Genomic DNA, 23,933 nt, shown 5'->3' with positions numbered 1-23,933 from the left:
GCGTTTGGAAAAATGAAACAGAGTTACTTTACTTTGTAGATAATTAGGTGTTAGTTCCTTTCAATATTATGTTATCAATGAAAGAAGAGAAATGTGAATCTGCTGAACCGAAACGAGATACTGATCCTTACAAGAATAATGGAAAATAAATGTTACCATCGTAATGAAGATCACCGAGATTTTAATTGAAACAGTCGATCTACAATAACGAAGGCAATTGAACGCACTCACAGCAAAAATGAAACAGAATGTACTCTACTAAATAATCAAGTGTTGGCCTAACGAAAGAAAAGCTAGAATTACCCCTAATCGTGTGACGCTATAGACAACTTGGATTCTCCAAGAACGCTATCACTTCAAGAACGCTATCACTTCAAGAACGCTATCACTTCAAGAACGCTATCGCGCCAGGATCGTCGATAATTGCATCCGTGTTTCCATTACGCAGGAACGTGTAATTATAGCGCTTTTGCATTTAATTACCGAAAAAGAAATTATCCTCGCGGCGGCCCTCTTCCGACGATGACTCAGAAAGAGCCGCCGACTTAATCATCGATAAAGGTTTCGTGCACGCTGTCGCGGGCATAAATGGGTTAACGCCGGTGAACTCTGGTGAGAAAGTTCGTGAATTTCGGCGCACCGGTCCCCCAGACCGAATTGGACCGGTCTGGGCAATCTGCGGCCAGAATCGTGTTGCATAAAGCGACGGGGAACATCGTCTGGCTCTGGAACTGCTACAATTAATCGTGCGTATGATCGTGCGGTGCTTTTCTTTTTTCTTCGTACCACTCCCCGATGGACCAGCAGGGATTTTAAACGTTGCCCGCGTAATCGCGCGACTCTGCTATAATTCTTGATATACTCTGCGGATATTCGTGCGCTTACACCGTGTAAAAGTACGGAACGGAATACGCCAATAATATGTACGAATGCACGATTGTATGAAATGTAAAAAATGAGATATTTTAATTCGAGTTTCTGGTCTTCATCTATGCATACGAAGATACGAATTTCAATAAACAGATGCAACAGACATGGAAGCATTAAAAGAATGCACGATTGTATGAAATGTAGAAAATGAGATATTTTATAATTCGAGTTTCTGGTCTTCATCTATGCATACGAAGATACGAATTTCAATAAACAGATGCAACAGACATAGAAGCATTAAAAAGAGTGCACGATTGTATGAAATGTAGAAAATGAGATATTTTAATTCAAGTTTCTGGTCTTCATCTATGCATACGAAGATACGAATTTCAATAAACAGATGCAACAGACATGGAAGCATTAAAAGAATGCAGGATTGTATGAAATGTAGAAAATGAGATATTTTATAATTCGAGTTTCTGGTCTTCATCTATGTATACGAAGATACGAATTTCAATAAACAGATGCAGCAGACATAGAAACGTTGAAAGATATTAGAGATATCGCTTCGTCGTTCCTACGCCGAACTAACCAGTAAGGAACTATATTCTAAGCGATTCGAAGATGTGGATTGATTCGTTGCGACTTTTCCACGCAACGGATGAATATTGCAGCACTCAATTACCCATGAAACTTTGAAAGAAATTTTCTCCGTTTGCCACAAAGTCCGTGAGATCTGCGAGAACAAACGACAGAAACGTCCGCCTACGCCGCGGTACTTGGCGCGCAAGTAACACGACCCTGCGTGCCAGGGACCTGCTCGGAGCGTGTATCAGAAACAATATCGTCCCGCGTGGAAAAGAATCGTCTAACCGATCCAGCGCGCGAAACGGCACGGGAATCGGCCGTTGTCGGACAAAATACGAGAGAAGAAGAGAAGAAGACCGGGCGCGAGGGTGAAACGAGCCCAGGGGCCGAAGAGAGGACGAAGAGGATCCAGTCCTCGGAATCTGCATAATGTGCAGTAATATTAAGCGTCCGGATGACGCTGGCCGAGCGGAATCGTGGGCAGACTGTCGGTACGTGTATATCTTGCCTGGCCTCAGCATCTCCTTCGACTAATTTTTTCGTTCTTTTTTACCTCCCGTTACATCGATCTCAGGGCACGTCGTGCCAGTGGCGCGCCCAGGAACGAAGTGATCCGTAAAATTTACCACGAATTACCAGTTTTTGGAGGAATACTTATTTCCCTTTTTTTTTTTTTAATTAATATATAATTTTTAAGTTAAAAGAGTTTAATAAAGGTCTGATTGAATTCCCAGCAAAATTCATCCATGGTTATCCGTGGTCACCTCTTATCATTTTTGGTTTTCTTCGACGTACATTCGTTGTTTGTTGAAATTTGGAAAAATGTTTGAAACGAATCTCGAAGAGGACGTAATTTTACGAGAGAAAGTTAAATAAAGTTGTCTTCTATCTTTCTTGATAGAGCGTCACGAGACCTTGGCAAGTATTTTGGGGCGCGCCACTGCACGATCCTCTCTGTTCAGAGAGAACGAGTCATCGTCCAATGCGAGAAGCCGACACAGACACAACGGGAGTTATAAAGTATCCGAGCAAAAAAATCAAGTGATTACCAAACCTTGCATAAGTGATTGAATTTCGCGCACGCGGAGTACGTGTGTCGGCATAGTTACGTAAGCTGTTTCGTGAATTATAGTATCTTTGCGTTTCTTTTTAGTCAATCGTTCTCGTTCTCCAGTCTGGAGAAAAAACGGAAAAATTGATATGGAAGAAAATACCCACCCTCGATCGCTTTTCAATCATTTTTCAACGATCTTCTCTGTTTGTCTTTATATCTCCAAAGTTCATCGAAAAATAAAACAAAAATTGACACGATTCCTATATCTAGATGGACCATTAATTCCACTAAATTTCTGGACAAATTCTGTACGACTAAATATATATAGGAGGTCACATATGTTATTTTTACTTTGCTTCGACTCCGAGGGTTCAAACTCTCCCAACGATGATTTCCACACGTGAAAGGTATCGACGCCCTCGAAGGTTCGAGAAGGACGAATTATATTCTTCGACTATATTCCGCTTCGTAACGTCGAATGACGCGGCGCGTTACCAGACAGGTTCCGCGACAACGTTGCCGGGCTTCCTTTTTACCTCTTTAATTTCTTAAATTCGCGTTCAGGTGGTCCAAGTCGATTCTTCCTTTCGCTACCTCGCCCCGATCATCCTCGTTACCCGTACTCCCTTTCCTCTTGTATTCCGTCGCTGCACCCGCGACCTTTTCCACCCGGACCGGTATTCGTTCGTTTTCGTCTCGTTTTTCTCTCACCTTTGCTCCGTGAAATTTCGTTCCAACCGAGCGTTCCACGGATCTCCCTCTTTCCGCTCGCGATCGACGGGCTTCGATGATTGAAAGGCGCCATTTTTCATATTTAACGGCGGTCGGGGGCAAAACGTAAAAGAAAGGAGAAATTCTAAACGGGTGGAATTCGTTTTTAACAGGCACTCGTCGAGTATTAATAGGTCTTACTCGTTCGAAATCAGGGCTTTTGTGAAATCGCTACGTCGAGTTGCGGGTGCAACGAGCAGGAGATTAATTTGGCAATTTTAATTGAGCTTCTACTGCGTTTATCTTCTAATTAGGACGACTTAATTTGAGTTTGCTAGTTTTCTGAAGGCTGAAAAGGGGTGTCTGGTAAAAATTCGCAGAGCAAAAACTGGACGACGATACTAGGGATTTTGTAAGTGGATAAGCATCGGGGAGGGGGGAGACAGTCTGTCGTTATGCAAACTCACTGCGCGTTGGGAAACGCGGATTACGCTTCGAGTCCTTTCCTCGTCCGAGCTTCTTTTGTTCTTTTTACAGCGGAGTCCTACGATGCCTTTTGCTACCTTTTTCAGGCCTCCAGTAGGACAAAAATTGATCGACCGGCTTGCATAAAATATTGTTCTTCGTTTCGCGTTTTTTCGCCCCCCCCCCTTCGACCGTTTTTTCTAATTCTGGACCCTTTGATTCGATTTCTTCCCGTGGCGGCCCTGCTTGGAGTCCTATCGACTCCGAGATGGATAAAATTCTTCTAATTTATCCTCGTTACTCGTTCGTTGACGTTTAGAATTTAAAATACGAGTGGAAATAAAGGGCTTTCGAAAGGGGGCTTTGGAATTTTAGTTTTTATATCAGAAAGAAAAAAAGAAAGTCTCTTTTGGAAAACCTTTTATTTGTTAGATGCTCATCCCAAGACAATTTCATCTTCGCGTCGATAGTAAAATATCGAATTGAATATTTTCGAAAGCAGAGAAATTAAATATATAAAAAAAAAAAAATTAGCATACGCTTCCGGTACGTTTCCTGTTATCAGTAACCCGATTACTCCGGCATTATTAGCGGCGTCCTTTAATATCGTGTTTCCGGACCGATAGAAACTCGCGCCTTGAAATTAATACAGCATAAATTGGCTATTAATTTGCATTAACTGAGTTTCGAGTGCGCGCAGCGGAAATGCTAGCAGGTGTATCCGCAGTTCGAGCTTGCAGCACGAGTGGAATTATAAATTCAAACTACCTGTATTTTCGTCATCAAGTGCTGCGAAAAGTGAATATTTGAGGTAACTTCCTACAAGCCCCCGGCATTAAAATTGAAACGTGCGAACGTTTCTATATATTAAATTAACTCTGTGTTGTACTCGTGCTTGAATAACCTTAAATCAATCATCTCGAAAGGCAACGGCGCCGAAAGGAGATGGACGAAACTATAAATCTCCAAAAAGGAAATCTAAAGAAATGATAAATTAAATATTGGCGACATTTCGTAATTCTTGCTACTTTAATTTAAAGAAAAGTGAAAATTGAAATGTTTCGAAAGGCACGTGCAAGTGCGCCCTGTATCGAATAATTGCAGGTAGCGAAAGGACGATCTAAGGTGCGCCGAGATGGCTTAATTTAGGTTTCTAGCAGGTTCGAGGACGATATAGATTGCACCTATCGCTCCGCGAATCGAGAATCGCTGTAATCGAGGGTCCGACACGTCGCGAGGCTATATCTGCCAATGGAAACGCTGACCCTCCATAAAAGAGGTCCACGTGTGCGTATGGTTGCACGTGAATCGCCTCGTGCTCGCGTATCGATTCGTCTGTGTGGGGTGAGGTCGATCGATCGGTAATCGCGGCGGTAAATACGAGCTTCGGGCGTCGATCTCGCCATCGATACCCTCGAACGTTATTATTCAACGTCGCGCTTTCTCGCCCCCTTTTGATCGAGAAGAGGAAGTAATTACGTAAAGGCGCCTTCGTTTTCTTGCTCTATTTCGCCAAGTTTCTTCTTTTCGTCGCATTATTCGCGATACGTCACACGATATACGCGCGAGCTTTTTCACGACTGGATAATTGGTCGAACCGAATTACGCGATACTTGTTGGCTTTGCAACGTTTGGATATTTTAGTACGAAATAAAAATTAGAATTTAGTATAAGTTAGTTTTTGTATTCTACTAAGGTTGCCTGAATGGGACCCCGCTCTGGATATTTTTTTTTTTAAACTGCATTAACTTTAGCAAACTGACAACAAGCTTCGAGAGAATTATCACGGTTTAAGGAAATTTAAAATAACACGAAATTCACCGTTTCCGAAACGATTAGATGTCATAAATAACTATGAATATTGAAATGTTCACAGAAATTTTTATGCCGAAGTAATCAAATGTACGAAACTAGAGAAAATTCTTACTTGAAAATGAGAAGTAATGGGTGAGAAACGATACGTGACGTGTGAACTTGAACCAGGCCTGTCCAGGAGAGGCTCCCCCACGCTCCTCCTTCCCCTTCCACGCGACACAACCGAGAGAGAGACACACGGTCTGTAGCAGAGCGAAGAGCACAACGAACTGAGGCATCTGCGCCTTTGTTAAACGCGCAGCCTAACGGGCTCGGAGTAGGGGAACCCATTGGGCGCATGCTCCGACTCGTGGACAGGCTTATGCGAGTTGTCCGAAATTCAAATTAATCTTTTCACTAGCGGATTATACAATGAATCGAGGAATTTATTTTTTAATAACAATACCTGAACACCGGATATACATGAAAATGAAAAACGAAGAAGCTAAAAGGTCCAACGAAATGATCTACAAATATCGAAAAATATAGAAAAATATAGAAAGATTTAAAAATAAAATTCTTGAAAGCACTTTGAATACTCGTAAAAATTCAAGTTCGCACGTGGACACGTGGATGACTCTATAGAAATATTGGGTGAGAGGGCAAATAAAGAAGACATTCAGGGTGGCTAAGAAAAATGATTCGACTTTTTATCATGAATGCTAATACCGTAATAACGATGACACCATAATCGCTTCCAGTTCATTATGCTCAAGAGTAAAGAAAGAGATGTGGTCAATAATCGATGATACATGGTGGAATATCTCAGCCATGAATGACTGGGTAGGATGATGTCAATGATTTACGATCTTGAACGTTAATGAACAACATGCGGTGCACCGAACAGAGAGAGCTTTTTTAGGCTTCCCTTTGTCGGTAATCGTTTGTCACGGTACTAGTGAAACGCGGTTATTCATCCCCGACCTCTGAACCTCCATTTCTGTTTCGATTAAAAAGGAAAATTTACGTGTACACTGCAGACGATAACGCGATTAAAGCAAAGCGAATATTACAATAACTGATTGTAATCATTGATTCCCTAAATGTTTAACGAAACGTGTTTGCAAACTAACGAGTGAACGTATCGATTAATCTACTCAGGGTTCCAACGAAGGGTAAATTGAAAATTCACCTACAGGTTTTTACCGTGAAGTTTGATTGTGTGTGAAATAATTACTTTCAAAGTTAACGAACCGCTCTACGAATTTCTGCGACCCGACAGAAACTGCGTTCGTTCGAAATATCCGATCAAGAATTTCTTAAACCGTTAAATTCTGTTAATCACAGTAGCGAAGTAATTAATCTTTTCGCGAAACGATCTGTGCATGCTACCGTGTACGCGTAACGGTTAAAAAAATATTTCAACGATCTATGCTTCGAATGTGACGAGTGTTTTCTTGAAGATGTCTCGACAAACACGTCACGACTGCACTCATCGTTCACTGTTTGCACTTAGCATTGAACTCCCGTGTAACCCTAAACGTTTCGATCCAATTCTAATCGGTCGCGCGCGTTTCTAGCTCAAGGGTCGAGTGTCAAGTTTAGCTTCACCGACTCTGACCATGTAAACGCAACATTGGCGCCAATTATGACGTCAACCTTCGACGCAGCGGCGCTCTTTCAAATCCAGCGTTTCCCAAAACTTCATTCGATTAAAGAATTACTTTTCGTTTGACAAATTGTCGAAGAAACCGTTGCATTCGTCGCGATCTAATTCTCGAAACGGAAGTGACGTACGATTAAAGTTTATTCGCGAAAATCAAATGGTGGATGGATAAAACGTAGAATTCTAGAGTTTTATTATATTTGCTGAATTATTAATTATTAATTGTCTGGAGTTGTTACCGAGTGTTTGTCGATGTCGCTGTTTGGGAAACGCTGCTCGAACGTTCAATCGTTTACGGAAGACACGCATCAATTCTCGCGTTCGAGTTCCTGCATTCCTCGTCGATGGAATTTGTCGTCGTTAACCGCTATTGCTCTAACGCCATTGGCATCGTTGGCCTTCGATCGTCGATCTACAAATGCGATGATAGATGACTCCCGGCCCGATAATGGCGCGCGAATCAAGCGAAGATATTTGTGGTGGTGGAATATTAAATTCGACCCTTTGGGTACGACAAAGCTCCATCAGTGAGGATCATGCTTGAGACACAATTATCAGTGTTTCCATATTTTATTGTTGTCCCATATAAGTTGAAATATCTAAATTTATCGATCTTCTAAGCTATGCTTTAAATTTATTGTTTTTAATCAAATAGTTACGTATGCGTTGTCCACGTGGAGTGCTTTGATCAAGAGTGTTCAGCACCGAAAGGGTTAAACTTGTATGAATGATATTAAAATTCATATTGAACGGAGAAGTTTTCCAGATTTAACTGTTAAACAAATATTTCCTTAACGAGAAAATAAGAGCTTCTACTTCAACTATTTTAAAACTCGTTGAAACACGAGTGTCAAAATATGAACAAAATTGTACAGACAAAATCAAGCGATGATTGTTAATATTTTGTAAGCTTATTTTGTTACTAACCATAAATTTCGTCGCGTTGCTTTTTACCATACAACGGGACACGAATTTTGGCTGTTCGAAGACGAAAAGATTTTCAATGTCGAAACATTTTCATTCGATTTATTTAAAAAAACGTAGTATACGTAATTATCGTTTGGCGAGTTCTTTCGGTCGAATAAAAAAAAGTCGCGATCAGTACCGTTTCAGCGGCGAGTAGCGCTCCGAGATCGCGTGTCGAGGTGAAAACGGAAGTTTCAAGCGATAACGCGTTACTTAATACGTCGGCGAGTGATTAAGGTTAATAATTCAATGTAGCCCCGAGAGATACACGGGTTGCGCGCTCGTGTCGTTTTCTGCACAAAAATAAAAGCTGACGACTCGGCGAAGATCGTTCTTATCAATCCTGGCAAGCCTGGAAAGCGGAAAGCTTCCAGAGCCGAATGATTATCCAATTAAGCGATGCGGAATGCCAAGAAACTTTCAACAACCGCGAACGTTTGCACGGCAACTAGTATCGAAATCAATTTTAGCGCGGTTCGTTCGCGTTCAAGTATCGATTCGATGACGTGTATAATTCCAGAAAGTCACGTTCAGGTACGTTTTATGCGCTTCGTGTAAACTTCGTATGAACTTTTACGACAAGGCATCCGAGTAGAATAGACAGAGATTAATCGTTTGCAATTGAGGCCTTTTTTCCAGCATCTCGAGATGCTTTCTTAGCATTCTACTGCCACCGATGCTAAACATAGATTCACTTCGAAGATGAGATCTCCGATTTGAGATTCGAGAATCAGGTCGCTTTTACCTCATCGACGATCATTTTATCGACACTTCGAGGTCCAAATAAATTAAACCTAACGTAATTATCTCTCTTGAGAAGGGTTAAGGGTCCTGAGATGTAGCTGGAGAGACTGTTGCAATATAAGAATGATAAAAATATCGGAGAATGTTCGTTTGCACTGACATAATAGCGTTTGATCAAGCTTTCGTATATTTCGTACTCATCGTCGAGTAGTCCCAGGGGCCTGAAAAAAATCGCGCGAATTCGTTTTTTTCGCAGGCGTGTCGAAAATCAGCTCCGTTCGGTTGGACGCGATCGAACGAAAAATAACGACCGCGGGTGGAAGCAACGAGCGATTAGGCTCGCGACAAAAGGGATCCAGGAATTCCTCCTCGGTAGGCAGCGATCGCTGGATCGATTCCCAAAAATAGGGCGCGTACCGACCGCATATCCGTTTCTATTTCCGCGCAGGCAACGCTCGTCCAGCCGGGATGCGTTTTCGGAACTGGATGTGTATAAGCCAGATATTTTTCCCTCTCACGTGTCGTCGATAAATTAAACCAAGAAGAAGCGACGTTCCCGATGCGCTCGCGTTTCGTTGCACACGAAGTTACGGGGCCGGAGACGCGACGAAAATCCCGGTCGTGGAGCGTGACGCGCGAACGGTTCAATTATTAATTTCAGATGTCGAATTTTAACGGAGGTTAGGTCGATTTGGAGGTGGCTCGTTTGGAATAGCTGATATATGAACTATTAGATGTACAAATAAGTTCGATGCCTTTACATACACTCAGCTGTAATTACATTTCAAATTGAAATTTTGTTCCCGCCAATCGGTGTCTTAAGTTATTAGCTACTAAATTCACTATGTAACTTTACCCTAATTGGTATATAGAAAGAGCACATTAAACATTGTCGTTCTTTTTGCATTTGAGTTGAAGAAAAATGCTGCTGAGGCTACTAAGAACGACACCACTTAGTTGCTTCTCACTTCAAGTCTTTCGAAGAAGTCGAAACCACCATCTTTTTATAGAAACGGAATCCGCCAACAACCCGAAAAGTGGAAGAAGTGTGTAGAAAGTAATGGCGATTACTTTGAAACGTAACGTGTATTTCTTTTTCTTATAAATAAACATCGAGTATATGATAAAAAGGCACCGAACTTATTTGTACACCTAATATTATGCGGTAGCAATCACCCCTTTTAAAAACCTCCCTTTAAAAACACCAGTTCGTGTGTGGATATTTTCGATTGAAAGCTACATTGCATACTACCACGTTGACTGTCGAAATATTCTTGTAAATTTCTGCTAAGATTAAACATCATTGGAGTCTACGTATTCATTTTTGTAACGACATCCAAATTCATGAATTTTATTTAAATTCATCTCCTTTGATGTCTAACATTCGGAATTAATCTTTTGAATTCTTTAGTGAAAAACACTGTCACTCGTACGAGGGCGGCAATCAACGTGTTAAAATAGTAAACAAATAAACAATCGTACACGGTAGTGATCACAGAAGTGGGACAACCTTTCAAAAGTAAATACCAAGCCCCGACTATGTTCTCGGAAACTACCCCAAATAGAGCGAGACACTCGTAAATTCAAAATAATCCTGTGCATGCATGTACGAATAAACGCGGAAAATTTCGAGAGCCTAGTCGATTACCTAGCCTGCAGAAAAATCCCGAGTGTAAACCGGTGAATATAAAAGAGCGGGATCTAAAGATTCGCGGTATCGAGGCGGTGAACGTGATACGAAAATCGTATGTTCAGCCAACGACTCGCGAGCACTGCGCGGTCCTAGGAGAACGGTACACATCGGGACCCCTTGAACTCCAGAGTTTCTCCGATAGTGTGTATCGAGGTTACACGTTTCGTAAGAGATAGATTGCGTCCACCCTTAGACGTCCTACATAGATCGAGCGCTTCGTTGTAACGCTCGTGACACCGTTACTCGCGCCTGATGTAACTCACGAATTGATAAATTCGCTCGGGATCAGCGAAATATCTTTGCTGGGGATGCGCAGTCGATTGCGGGTAAGCTCATGACGCTGGCGGCGTCGATGCGCTCCGAATAAATTCTCGGACCTCGTTAGCGCGGCGACACTTAACGAAAACGGGATACGATAGACATTTGCATCCGCGCGATTATTTTCCGGTCGGTCTTCGAGTTTATCGACCGCGGTACTCGTCAGGTTCGCTTCTACTAGATAAATACTCGGGCAACTGCACTTACGCTCCTCGACTGCTTGATTGCTATCGGTAATATTTGTATAATATATTTCGTAGAGGATCGTCAATATTCTCCCGTCTCATTTACGGGCACTTTCATGAATGAGAGGCGTTTTATCTTAATTCTATGAATCAGCGTTTGAAATATACGCGATAAACGACGATTGCGTAACCAGAAGATTTCTGACCTTCCAGGGACAGGCTTACTTGGAATAATTAAATACATTCTGTCACATAGTTACTAATCGCGGCGATGTCGCGATAGTCGATCGTCACGGCTGATAAACACTGCGTGACAAGAAATACGAACGATAAACACTTGATAATTCGATTCGACGAAATCGATCCACGGTGGCGACCTGCTCCTAGCTTTGATTTCTTTCTGACATTTTCTGACCCTTTCGACGAAGTGGCGATAGCAAAAAGGAAAACACTGGATATCGAACCGTAGATAAACGTGCGAATATAAAAGGAATTATGTTGGTCCAAGGTGATCCTCGAAAGACACCCTAACGCTACCGCCGATCTAAGAATCTATAAAAATGAAAAATTGAACGAATCGTATCGGCAAGCATTCGTGGCGCGGTATAGCTTCGAACTTTCAAGCCAGGGTGCTGCTGCACGACGAGGAATCACTGTGTCGACTCGTGGCGATAAACTCTGCGCGCGGTTCATTAATTTTGGAGTTCCTTTTTTTTTCGACCGTTTACCCAGAAACGGAGACCGAGAACGGATTGGATAGGAGCACGGTGTCCCGTTAAAGGGGAAAGGGGTGAACTCTAGCGCGCCTATAAACGGAATACATCGGGTTATCGGTAGCTGTTCGTAAACAGACCGCCTGTTCTCCCTCCGAGAGCTTCTCCATTATCTCCGATTGTCACGCTGAACTGTTTCATTCACGTTCGTAATAAATAACTCGACTGCGTGATGTCACTCGCGGCTTCGGCGCCCGACGACCCTAAGCGTTGATCCTCCGATGGACCGCGCTAACCGTGCCGACCATAACGACCCCGGATTCTCCGATGAGCTATCCACCGCTTGTCGGCGCCCGACAGACTCATTCCTCGATCCTTGTTTGCGAGGGAACTCGAAGGGTAGCAAACGTGAAACGTAAAGAAAACGCAAAGAAAACGTTTAGAAGAAACACGAGGGTGAAAGAGTATCGTTTCTCGAACGTTTCGAACAAGAAAACCGATCGCGAAATTTTATAACAATAGTTATCCATTGAAAAATTCGAGGTATCGCGATGATGAAACTTCGCTTCAACAAAAATTAACTTCCGAGTGAACTATCCTAATTTTATTTCGCCTCTCGAGAAAGAAGCGATTTCTCGCGGTGAATTTAACGCGGTCTCGGAGCCGCTTGGTTTTCGTAGCGCGCGAGTGGCTGTAGCCGTATCGCGAGCAAAGATAGGATCCTCTCGGCGTTAACAAAACAATAAAATGTAATCTCCAGCCCGAGCGTATACGCACCGCGAACGAACGATATCGTTACTCTTCCATGCAATGAAAATCACGTAACCGAGAGCTTGAATTATTCTCGGTTACTTGTTGAATCATGGAGTCGCGGACCGGACTTTTCTCGATTTTCAAACATTTTCGGGGGAGCAAGTGGGTGGTCGGTCCGCGGATTAAAATAAATTGTCGTTCTACTTAGCAGGTGTTCGGTAATGCACGACGAAGTTTTTAATTCCGACGTTCAGCCGTGCGTGGAAGTTACAAATTTGCGATCGCGCGTCCTCGAGAACCTTTTCTCGTCCGTAAACTGCATAATTCAGCTCGCCTGGAGCTGTTGCATCGAACGGAGAAATTGTGAATGTTCGTAGCGAGCGTGCGAATTTCAAAGTTTATTTATGCTTTTAATTTCCGTGGTGCTGTTCAATTTGCGCGTCGTGTCATCGCTTAGTCGACACGATTTTGGTCCATAATCGCGTAAACAAGCGGCGGTGGTCTGACGCGGCCGATATCGCTCGAAACGGCCTCGAATAACTAACAATTAAGTAACTGAAGATATGAGGTAACGGTACGCGACGCATTCGTTAACAAATTATTTTAGAGTGTGATGTCACGCGCAGCCTTCGCGCGATGAAACTAATATCCCGCAACGTTTTAACTGCCGGAGGACGATTGTTGATTCGTCTTTTATCGCAAACTCCATCTATGTCAATTTAGAGCGACTTCCGACGAAAGATTTATTAATAACGCTCGATGAAATAATTGAAAAATTATCGTTTCAAGGCTCGTTACATAAATGCAACGATGCATCAGCAATTACACTTTCTTCAAAAAGAATCCTTGTTCTTAGATACATCGATCGTGGTTATCATTTTCCACGTGAAAGTTCTACGGGAGATTATTCGAAAAGTGCGCGCTGTATTTAAATTCTCCTAACAAGTTTTATCCAAGAAGACGTTCGGACCATCGATCGCGTAAGCACGTAACGTTCTATACTCCTTCCCCTAATACATACGCAGAAACTTTTATACGAATTCGTTGCATGACAGAAATTGACGTATCGAAAGAAGAGTATTGTTCCATTTAAAAGGAAAGCGGAAGCGTGGATCGCAGGTGCGGTGATATACTCGCGAAGAAAACGAGGCCACGGGAAGATAGATCGCGTTATATCGTTCAACCTTTTCCTACGCCGTTCTTTATCTTCAACGAAATAGGAGATACTGCCCGCCCCAATAGCGTGACGTACTCCTATATACAGAATGATTCCAGAAACTGGAAACATGGGTCTTCTCTATTTAAAAATAGAAAACCAGTTCAGCGGTGTAAAAAAAGACTTTCTTCGGCCGCGTCTCCTCTGCAGCACAGCGACGCGCGAAGTGCAACCACAATTTTCTCTCGGAAGAGTAAAACTATAAAATAGTTTGAAGAAAAATTGAAATGTACGAGCATTGTATTCCGAGCGAGTTTCATTAAAACGTTGGATACTTTATTAGAAAAGCTTCTCGTATTTCAAGTGTCGTTGAAAATAATGGCAAGGTAAAGTACCCGTTTTATACATTTCTCAGAGGATACGTCGTACGATTACAATTTCTCCATCGATCGCGGCCGGTGCATTTGCAACGAATGAGATCAGATCGTGACTTCACCGACATGAGTTCGTTTCTTTCTAAATAATCGAATTAGCGATGACGTCCTGAGCGGCGTGTACCGCATCATTCGCATCGCGATTAATATTCAATCAACATTACGCGCGGCAGGGCTTTTCTCAAATTTACAAGTCAGCTAACCGTAAATAGATACACCGTGTTGTGTCGCGAACGCATAAATATTACCGTGACGTCACGATTGGAATTGCTCGTTACACGCCCGAGCGATTGATCGTTATTTTCTACTCTATGTTTCGCCGCAATTTATCTATCCACCGTTTCGGAATCGCTAATTAACAATTACGAGCTCACTACCGCGGAATCTTGTTCTCTTTTTAAAAAAATTGATTCGTTACGAGCATAATCGTTGCGTTTACGAGGAAGACAACTAGGTGTTCTATTTTCGAGGTGACATTAAAATTCTATGGCCGCTCCAATTGTAGGAATCGTTGACTGTCATTTGACTGTCTCGTGCACGTTGAGGTTAAGCTTCGGCGGTGCTCGAGCATTGTCTAATCGAAAAAAATCGTTCGTCGCGAAGCATAAACATAAAGAGGTTAATGATGGTCAATGGCATATTTGCATACAACCAGTTCTAGAGCGTGATGTCATTCGTATAACGCGTTTTACTACGGCTCACGCCGTCAGCTGCTAAAGAGCTTTTCACGTTGCGAAGGACATTGTAATTACGCTGATTTCAATTTGCCGTTAAGGACGCGTATAACCGACGCACTAATATATTTCCTTATTTAGAAAATTCGGGCACTGAAAATTTTTAATGTATTTTTCCGTGATGTTATCCTTCTTCAAAGGACTGTAAACATTTAGACAGTTCTCTAACGATAATCAAATTTTACGATCGAAGAAGATACTAATTTATTTCAGTGTCCCAATCTCTAGAACCGTCCCATATCTATACGAAATTAAACTCTGCCGACGTAACATCGGTTTATTTTCAATAATGCGTCATAAAACCCGTTTTGTGAGGCACACCAAACGTCATCACCAGCTCCGCCTGTTTTTCTCATCCTGCACAGTGTTCTCATAAAGCACAGTGTTTTATTTACAGCTCGGATCCCAAATCCTGACGTATATTCCGCTTTTTTCCAGCGGTTCTGCGCGCGACTCTGACGGACAATGTTAACGATAATTCAGTGGCAGGTAGGTAGCGGATAATTTATTACGCGTCAGCGGCGCGAATACTTTTTGGAAAAAGAGGTGGCGACTAGTTCGAGACCAAATGGTATTTCCAGGTTGGCAGACGGTGAAAGTAACGCGTTTGCCGTAACCGGATCGTCAAAGGCCAGGAGGGACACTTCTTCCCGATTTTTGCCCGATTTAGGGTGGGACTGGGATTCGAGTGGGAGTAGAATTCGGAAGACCCGTGGGGCTAGAGGCGTTTCGAAAACGCGGGAAACGTACGTTATACGGAGAAGACCGTGTGAAATGCACCGGGATACCAGCGTGGGCTTCGCGCAGACGTTTCGAGTCTTGGTCGCGTGTAAAATATGAGCCCTCCCGTTAGACATAAATTCCACGGGATCGTTTCACGAAAGTATTTCTAGTCCGGAAAAATCCTGCCACGATTTGGATTTCTCCGTTCGGACGTGTCAATTTTATTTTAGCCAGGAATATGACTTACAACGATTGCTTTCATTCGGGATTTATTCTCCGAATGTCCCAGAATTATTACGAAGGGAAAGGACGGCGCGAAAGTATCGTGGATCGAAAATTAATTTAAATTCATTTAAATGATTTGGTGTAAACGAATCAGGGCGTTGCGCAAGGAGTACATGGCATGCGAATTGATATATCTCGTCGTAGGATTGCTTCATGTCGCGAGAAAGACCGAACGAGTTGTGCATCCTCGGACAGCGATTGTCCCGGCGTGGCGACAGGAAAAGTTTATCGTTATCGCGGGCAGACTCTTCCTACGGAGCAACGGCAACCTACATATGGTGGACCATGTTGGGAATCATTTCGTAATATTGCTTTCCGAAAGGAAGCCTTTGTTTCTCGTTCTTAAAAGGGTTCCCGTTCCAACAATTATAGAACCTGTAATATTTCCCTGAAGAATAATTTCCTGCTTTTAATTGTCTTTTGTATGGAAGAAATTAATATCGAAGCGCAAAGCAAACTATTTTTCCTCCACTGATACTAGTGGATAATGTAAGGTTTAGGTATCTTAACCCTTTGACTGCCAGAGGAAATTTTCGTGCATATCCGAGAAATGCCAGGGAGTTTTAAGCAAAGACACATGTATACTTCGGTCAATTTTATAGGCTAACTAAAGAAATTTGTGCGTGCATTAGATGTCGACGTTATTTTCCCAAAGAAAAATTGATTTTTTAAATATCGCTCCTTGGTACTCATAGGACTGCATAAACTGTTTAAATTAGCCGCGCGATGTATGAATGTGAAGTTGAGCGAATGAGACGAGTGCGGATGAGAGAGAGGGAGAGAGTGTTTATAAATTGTTTATGATTGTAGAAGACTTCAGAAGACTACAGAAGAATACCGAATACAGAGAACAAAAAAGAATAACAGAGAAATAAAGTCCGTTGTAAAGTACGTAGTTTGAAAAGTGTTTTCCTATACGGTATGTCGATAAATTTATATTTACAACAGGACTAATGTAACTTAATATTAATTATATCGAAAGTCACATAAAATTTTCAACAAATTTGGACTCGACACAGTTTTCCTCCGAGGTGAAGACATAATTTAATCTTTCCCACTCTGACTTCCTCTCTGGTCTACGGTCTAACAGATTTATATATTCTTTTATTGTCACGCCGATCCATTATTTCGCCTAAAGTATCGAGAAAGTGAAACGTGACTACCGAACGATTTCTCACGATACCGAACGACTGGCACAACGGGCTGTCTAAACGGAGAAAAAAAGGTGTGTAAACCTTCTGACCTACCGTTTATATTTCGTTCCCATCCCTGCTACTGTCCTCCGCCCCATGCGCAACGGGAGTTCTTTTCCTTTCATGTTTCCCGCAAAAGGATGTGCCAGTCCGTTCGGGCGTCGAAATCGCCTACGCGCTTGTTTACCGGGTGACTTCAACGAGATAGGAAGATGTAACCGATAGCGAGCCAAGGTGTTCGAGCAATGGTCCAGATTCGATTGTATGCAATGATTTTTCCTTGAATCAGCGACGGAATACGAAAGCAAGTTTCAAAGTTTCTAAAAATCACGTCGGTACGAACGATTTCGAGGATCGATTTAAACTACTTAATTAATTTATGAAACTTCCCGATACACGTCAGCATTCGTTTTATAAAAGAAACCGTATAAACGAGTCCGAAGAATAAAAAAAAAGGAGCATACTAAGAGGAACAGAATTACTTAGACGAACGGAAGTACGATCGTACGCACAGGGTGCCCTGACGTGGTATCTAAATATAAAGGGTGCAATCACCTCTGAAACCGTTCGCAACAGTGCACGTAACCGGCAACGGTAGCCAAACATCGTTCTTTTCCCCATAGTAATTCACGGTTTTACGTATAGAAAATTTCATCGAGAAACTACTTGCTTCGATGTTCGTTTTAACGAACACGTTACGCGATTCAGCAGTTTGGAAAAATAAATCGCGCATTCGACGCCGATGCTCTCGTTACCCTCTTGCCCTTCTTTGCGTCGATTCTAAGAAGCGAGGTCCATAAAGTAGCGCGCATAAAACTCTAAAAGCAAGCAACGGAAAGCCGAGGTCGGTCATCGGCGAGAAAAATTTGAAAGATAACGCACGGAATACATTCGCATCGCTGCGACCTCGGAAGTTGTGCGTGAAACGCTCAGGAAACCAGATACGAGGGGAAGGGATGGAGCGTTAAAAATTCGCGAATATTTATCCAAGGGGTGGGAGTAACGAATCGATTGCGTAACGGGTTACATTGTTGCGTACATATCCGACTAACCGCAAAAATACACTGGTGCACATTATTCATAACCTCTGCTCGGAAGATAAACGCTTTTAACGGTTTTGTGACATCACGCGCGAGCCGCACGGCAAGTTTGCTTCGAGGTGAGGGAGACGATTTGCGAGGCGAACGTACACGTACGCGTTTCCTTGTTCCTCGAGGTGACGTTTCTTTATTTCCGCGGGAATCTGTCGAATGTCGTTCGAACCGAATAACTATCCCGGCGACCACTTTTAGAACGATCGGATGAAGTTGATTCATTCGCATCAAATTAATCTCCTCTCGACTGAACACGACGATATAAATGTAGATCGCCGCTATTTCACCGATGTAATTCGGTCGTCAGAGTTAAAATTGCTATCGGGACTAATCGATTCATTTCGCGTCTCTTTCACGGTGCAGTGTTTAAAATCAGTTGAAGATTGATGTATACACCCCCCGCTCAGAAGTATGTGGACGATTCCTTAATAGAAATAAACATCTAATAAAAGTTGCGAATCTATTAGTATCAATTATATCGTTTATCTTTCGATATGTTTATGTTGCATTAGCGAATATATTTTATTAATAGTTTTATTTCTAACATCGCATTAGTAACGATAAAAACTATAGAGATACTATTAATTTTGTTCATTGTATCCAAAGTGATATCATCTCATTTATTTTATAATATTTCGCCCATGAATGTGTTTGATATGTTGAACATTCTTTCTGAAATTTTCTATGGCGATATGGGACTCGAAACATTTGATGTTATTAATTTTTGTTAAATGCACATCCGATATAGAATCTAGCAACAAAAGTTGTACAGTACTAATTTACGTTGTACGTTAATTATTCATCGGATGTAGTAAGTGTTTATATATTTACGAGCGAGGGTGTACGTGTTACGTTGTGTAATTTATTTTTGTACCGAGTTGCGAGTTGGAAACTGAGTATAGCGAGAACGAAGAAATCTGGGCAGTATTCTTGGATTATGGCAGCGATTTCGTGAAAGCGTTAATAAAGATGCTGCTCCGGCAAACAGCTCGTAACGAATACGCACACGCGAAAGATAATACGACCCATATTCGTGCGCGTTTACTTATTAACTATGACGAGGATCGTTGAGCTCGCTCATTGCACGCCGCCCAGCGAAATTTAAATACAAAACAAACTCATGTTTATAGCCAATGACCACTTGCGAAACTCCCGACGTTCTCGACCTAGTTGCGGGTCCCTTGCAGCCCGAAATTTTACGAGCAAAAGATCGTGATATGTAAGAGTAAGGATTACTATTAAATTCGAATAAATACATTTACAACGAGCTTTTCTTTTTAATTACTTATGTAACCGTTATCGATAAACTTGTGCTATCTAGAGTGCAAATTTGCAATGCCTGATCGATGACAATCTAATCATAAGTAGATCATTAATAATAAGTTTAATATTAAATTAGAATGGTATCGTTCTAAACTAGTTTATTTATAGACATATTACGACCTTGATGGAAATAATAAATTGTTTGAAACCGTATCACGAAAATCCTAAAGCCCCTTTTAGAAAACCGTGTATAGATTAAATTTCTTGCAATGATAAATCTTTCCAATGACGAATTGAAAAATCGAAAGATCAACGAACGATTCGTCTCGTCGAGGACCACCGGTGTCGGTAAACGAGCTACTTCGAATGTCCCGGCGGACAGTTTATTAGCGGCTTGATCGAGGAATTGATCGTAGATCACTGGCGAACGCTGCGCGTTCCCACGCGACCGTCGTGTGGGCACGAGCCGCGGAATTGCCATTCGCATTACGTCCCTAAAAGCGCTGGAACGACGTTAGGTCGCTCCAGATGCGACGTTGCGTCGTCTTTCGGCAAATTGTCCTCACCTACGTTCATAAAACGTCCCCCACGTTCGTCTGTCGTCCAACGATCGATTTCTAGATCACCCAGTCGCGAAACACGCCAAGATCCCGTCCATCTCCTACGATGGATAACGCGATAACGTCGTTTCGACGATCGACCGGAAACCCTGCCAAGCTGGCCCCGAGAACTTCTCGCGTGCCAACTTTAATCTCGCGAAAATTCGCGATAACTCCGTTGGATAGTTTTCTCCCTCCCTCCCTTTTTCACCATCCCCAGGCTTCCGACTTCTTACGTAACCGAATGAGTGGCTCGAGTCGACTTCGATTAACACGTTGCCTGCCAGATTAATACGCCGGTCTTTCCGTGGAAATAAACGGTTCTCCGAAGGGGGGCTTTGGGAGTTTCTGTTTTACTATTCGCTGTTTAGAAATCGAAGGAAACATTGGATACGGTTCCGCACAGTTCGCGTTATATTAAACGAGGTACTTTTGGGGAATTGTTCATGTGCAACTGTTTAACGATATGGTCTCAACGTTTCATCCATTTTTATTGAACTTTATCGAGCTTCGCGATGTCGCTTATCTTCGAAAATATTGATTTGTCCGGAAAGTTCGTGTCAATTTTTGATTCGTGGCACGGGTCTGAGTGTAAAGTCAGTGTATGAAGCATTCGTACAACAACCCATTTAAAATAAATAGGTTTCTTTACGAATAATTATTGCAACGACTGTATCGGAATGGTTGAAAGCAAATAAAATGTGTACAACCCCTAAAAAGCGAAAAGATTACGGGACAAAATGGCACCTATGTAATTCAATAAATATAATATAAATATAAAAATCTGTGCGAACTTTTGGACAAGCCGATATCTCTGTCTTACTATTAAACTGCGGATCTTTATGCAAAATAAAATCTTTGCGAACGTGCCTACAAAAATTGAACCTAAATAGGAATTTATTTTATTCTGCAGATGTTACAACACGAACTTTACTATCAATCTTTTCTATATTCTCGCATATTCCAACTAATACTTATCGTATTACTTTCGAGAATATTGCGTATTACCACGGAGGACCAGAAAGCTTCGTTATCGAAAGGTGAGTTAGAGTCGGATGGAAATTATCTTTTGGTTATTAATATAGCCATGAATCAACTATTCCCTGGAGGCGTATTTTAAGCGAAATGAAGCACTCGAGCTGAGACTGAACACATCGTAGCACAGTGGATATCCCGAACATGTTCGCGTCCCCGATATAGTCCTCGCGAATTTCCATAATAATATATTGGTACTCACATTACTCTCTCAGCAACCTCGACAGGTACAGCGTTTGTTCTAGCCTAAGATTCCGATCGGCAGCGCACAACCTGGACGAAAACGCGGCTCTGTGTGGTTGGAAATGGGGGAAGTCTCGAAGATCGACGCAGTTCGTCCACGCGGAACGACGAACAACCGAAGACTGTTTGAATTAAGTTTCGAAACGGGGGAAGGTTAAACCGTTTGTCCCGCGCTACGGAATCCGGTACAGAAAAACACGAGTAAGCCACGTGTGACGGTATCGCGAGTTTTTCTACCTGGCCGTGGAACACGCGGATCAAAATAAATATGGGGCGGAGGTCAACGGCTCGTCGAGCACTAACGACGTTATTCCAGGTTGTTTATCAACGAACGAACGGTACGCGACTGGTATATATTAGAAGGTGTCACTCACCACAGCCTCGGTGACCGGTATCCACGTGACGACCAGTAGGGCAAGGACGCAGGTGACTCGCAGGACGACCGGGAACGAACGGAGCCTGCGGGCTGCTGCGGTCGACGTGTCAGCGGCTCTAGGCCGCATCGTGCCGGGTCGGTGCTCCTCTTCCTCCCTACGCCACCTCCTGGCGGCAGGATTCGTTCCGTGCCCCCTGGTTTACCTGTGTCTACCTTGGGTAACGGAGCAGCCCTCGTAACAGCCTCCTCCGGCGTGCGTTCGGTGTCGTTGGAATCGGTCGAATCCCGCGTTCTTGTTGGATCGTGGTGGATTGGAAACGATGCGATGCGGCTGGTCGGCCAGCCTGTCGACGCAGCGCGTGTCGAAGGGCCAGACAGACGGCCCGGTTGGCCACGTCCTCCCGATCAGTCGCTGGACCACGCAGCCAGACAGGCCTGAGTCGGCGGCGGAGGAGGCGCTCTTCTCCTCTCGGCGAAGCTGTATCCTTGCGCGTCGTGGCGCGGCGGGTAGATGCCAGCTCCCCTCTCGGCTCTGCTCGCTGGTTTACGCGCTCGGTTCGGTCTCGGAACGGAGGCCCACGGCGCGATCGACATCGGCTGAGGCCGCGCAACAGTTCTCGTGCGACGCGCGACCGAGCTCGCCTCGACCCGGTCACCGGTCTCTCCTCTCTCCTCTCTCCTCTCTCCTCTCTCCTCCCTCCTCGCTCTCCTATTCTTCTACCTCTTCGTCTACTTCTTCTCTTCTTACTTCCCTCTCCCAGCTCCCGGTTTCGTCTTTCCTGCCTCCCTACCTCCGGCGGTTTCGGTTTTTCCCGTCTGTCCTTCCTTCTTGCGCCCTGCGCCGACTGGTATCTTCTGGTCCCGCAGTTGGCGGAGGCAGGCTGGAGAGTTCGATTCTCGGACAGCGTACTGGCAACACAAGCGGGGGAGGCAGGACCAAGAGTGTGGAGAGCTCACCAGCTCTCGCGGAACCGGAGCGAGAAGCCTCTCTCCCGATCCTTTCGGCGGAGGAATTCTAGCTGGCGTGGCTCGGCGGCCGCCTCCACCTTCCTTCCCTCCACCCGACGTTCATTCAGAGCCCTCCCTGGATGGGACGGTCCGCACACCACGTCTACTCGGTGCCGGGTTCCCCGCGATATTTTGTGACTGCCTGTCCGTGCGGTGCTCGTGCTAGCCTGTGCTCGTCGGCTCCCTAGACCCGTCGCGGAATAGGGAGGTCGAAATGACCCGGTTGGGATTGCGGTGAGTTTATATTCATCTTTCGCTTTATCCTTCTGCTCCTTCGTCCTTTTTTTTTCTTTTTTTTGTCGCGTTACCTTCTCGGTATCGTACATTGGTGTTGAAGTGACATTGGAGTTGACGAGGCACGTACGAACCGAAGGGTACAGAGGCAAGGAAATTTCACCTTTGCTCCTCCCGGAGTTCCCCTTTCTTTCGAGTACTCGCACTGCATACTCCGCGGTACATTCTCGGTCGAAGACAACGTGTCTCGAACTGTTTAATTTTTCTTACGTGTATCTGATAGTCATTGTTCTCTCAGTTCGTCTCGATATGTCTCGTTCGCGGTTTTCTTTGATCGGTAGCTTCGTACCGGGTTCAGCCGAGAACAAAAATACAGTGTCTCCGTTACGCTGCCTCGCCGAATCCTGAGCAACGAACTCTACCCGCCAAACCTGTCGTTATGTCGATGATCTCTGCATCGCGTAGACACGTGCTTCAATCTTTCGCGCGTGCCCGTCTTTCGTCTCAACGCGACACGGAAGCGAACGGATCCGCGTTTCCTCGGTGGTCCCCGACGCTTCGCCTCGAACGAGTCGCGTAAACCATCTCTGCCCAGCCGTGCTCTTCTCTTTTGCCCTTTTTCCGTTCTACATCGGTGCACGCGACACGAGTGTTTCCGCGATAGACGGAGGGGGTACTTTCAACCCCCGGAACGTTCCGACGGCGAGTGGACTTGAACGGCGGGGGACGCAATGTGTTTATACGGTCGGTCGTCCTTTGAAGGAGAAACGTTTAGCGGTCGCCTTCTCTTTCGTTCCTGTTCACAGTGAATCTAGAAATTCGCGAGAAGGCGACGGGGTTTTGCTTGGAACGACGAGTATAAAAATGGGGGAGTATTGCAGAGGCGCGATAACCGAGGAGGTTTGTAGCTGTCGACTTCGTCTAGGTTCGAATCGCGAAGCGTCCGGGATTGGAGCCGAAGTGATTCTTGGCACGTTGAGAAACTCTCGAACTTTGTTTATTTCGTGGAACTTCGTGATCTTTGATGTCTAGTGCA

At 43.8% G+C, this 23,933-nt stretch overlaps 2 protein-coding genes across 3 annotated transcripts in view; one reads left to right on the top strand and one right to left on the bottom strand.

Annotated features, from left to right (window-relative positions):
• Positions 1-22,202, bottom strand: part of LOC128877507 (collagen alpha-2(IV) chain-like) — a 62,133-nt gene extending 39,931 nt beyond the window's left edge. Inside the window, exon 1 of one of the 2 annotated variants that reach the window (XM_054124849.1) lies at positions 21,654-22,202. In XM_054124849.1, coding sequence (XP_053980824.1) covers positions 21,654-21,782 — 129 coding nt within the window. In that variant the 5' untranslated portion in view covers positions 21,783-22,202. Of the gene's footprint in view, positions 1-21,238; positions 21,382-21,653 lie in introns of those variants that run through there. The other variant, XM_054124850.1, reaches the window with a different exon arrangement.
• Positions 22,203-22,755: 553 nt separating this feature from the next.
• The window catches only part of LOC128877506 (collagen alpha-1(IV) chain), a 28,020-nt gene continuing 26,842 nt past the window's right edge, over positions 22,756-23,933 (top strand). The window contains exon 1 of the mRNA XM_054124848.1: positions 22,756-22,897. Coding sequence (XP_053980823.1) covers positions 22,878-22,897 — 20 coding nt within the window. The 5' untranslated portion in view covers positions 22,756-22,877. The remainder of the gene's footprint in view (positions 22,898-23,933) is intronic.

Source organism: Hylaeus volcanicus, chromosome 5 (assembly GCF_026283585.1).
Source record: "Hylaeus volcanicus isolate JK05 chromosome 5, UHH_iyHylVolc1.0_haploid, whole genome shotgun sequence".
Lineage (NCBI taxonomy): Eukaryota > Metazoa > Arthropoda > Insecta > Hymenoptera > Colletidae > Hylaeus > Hylaeus volcanicus.
This window is presented reverse-complemented; position numbering and strand designations above follow the sequence as displayed.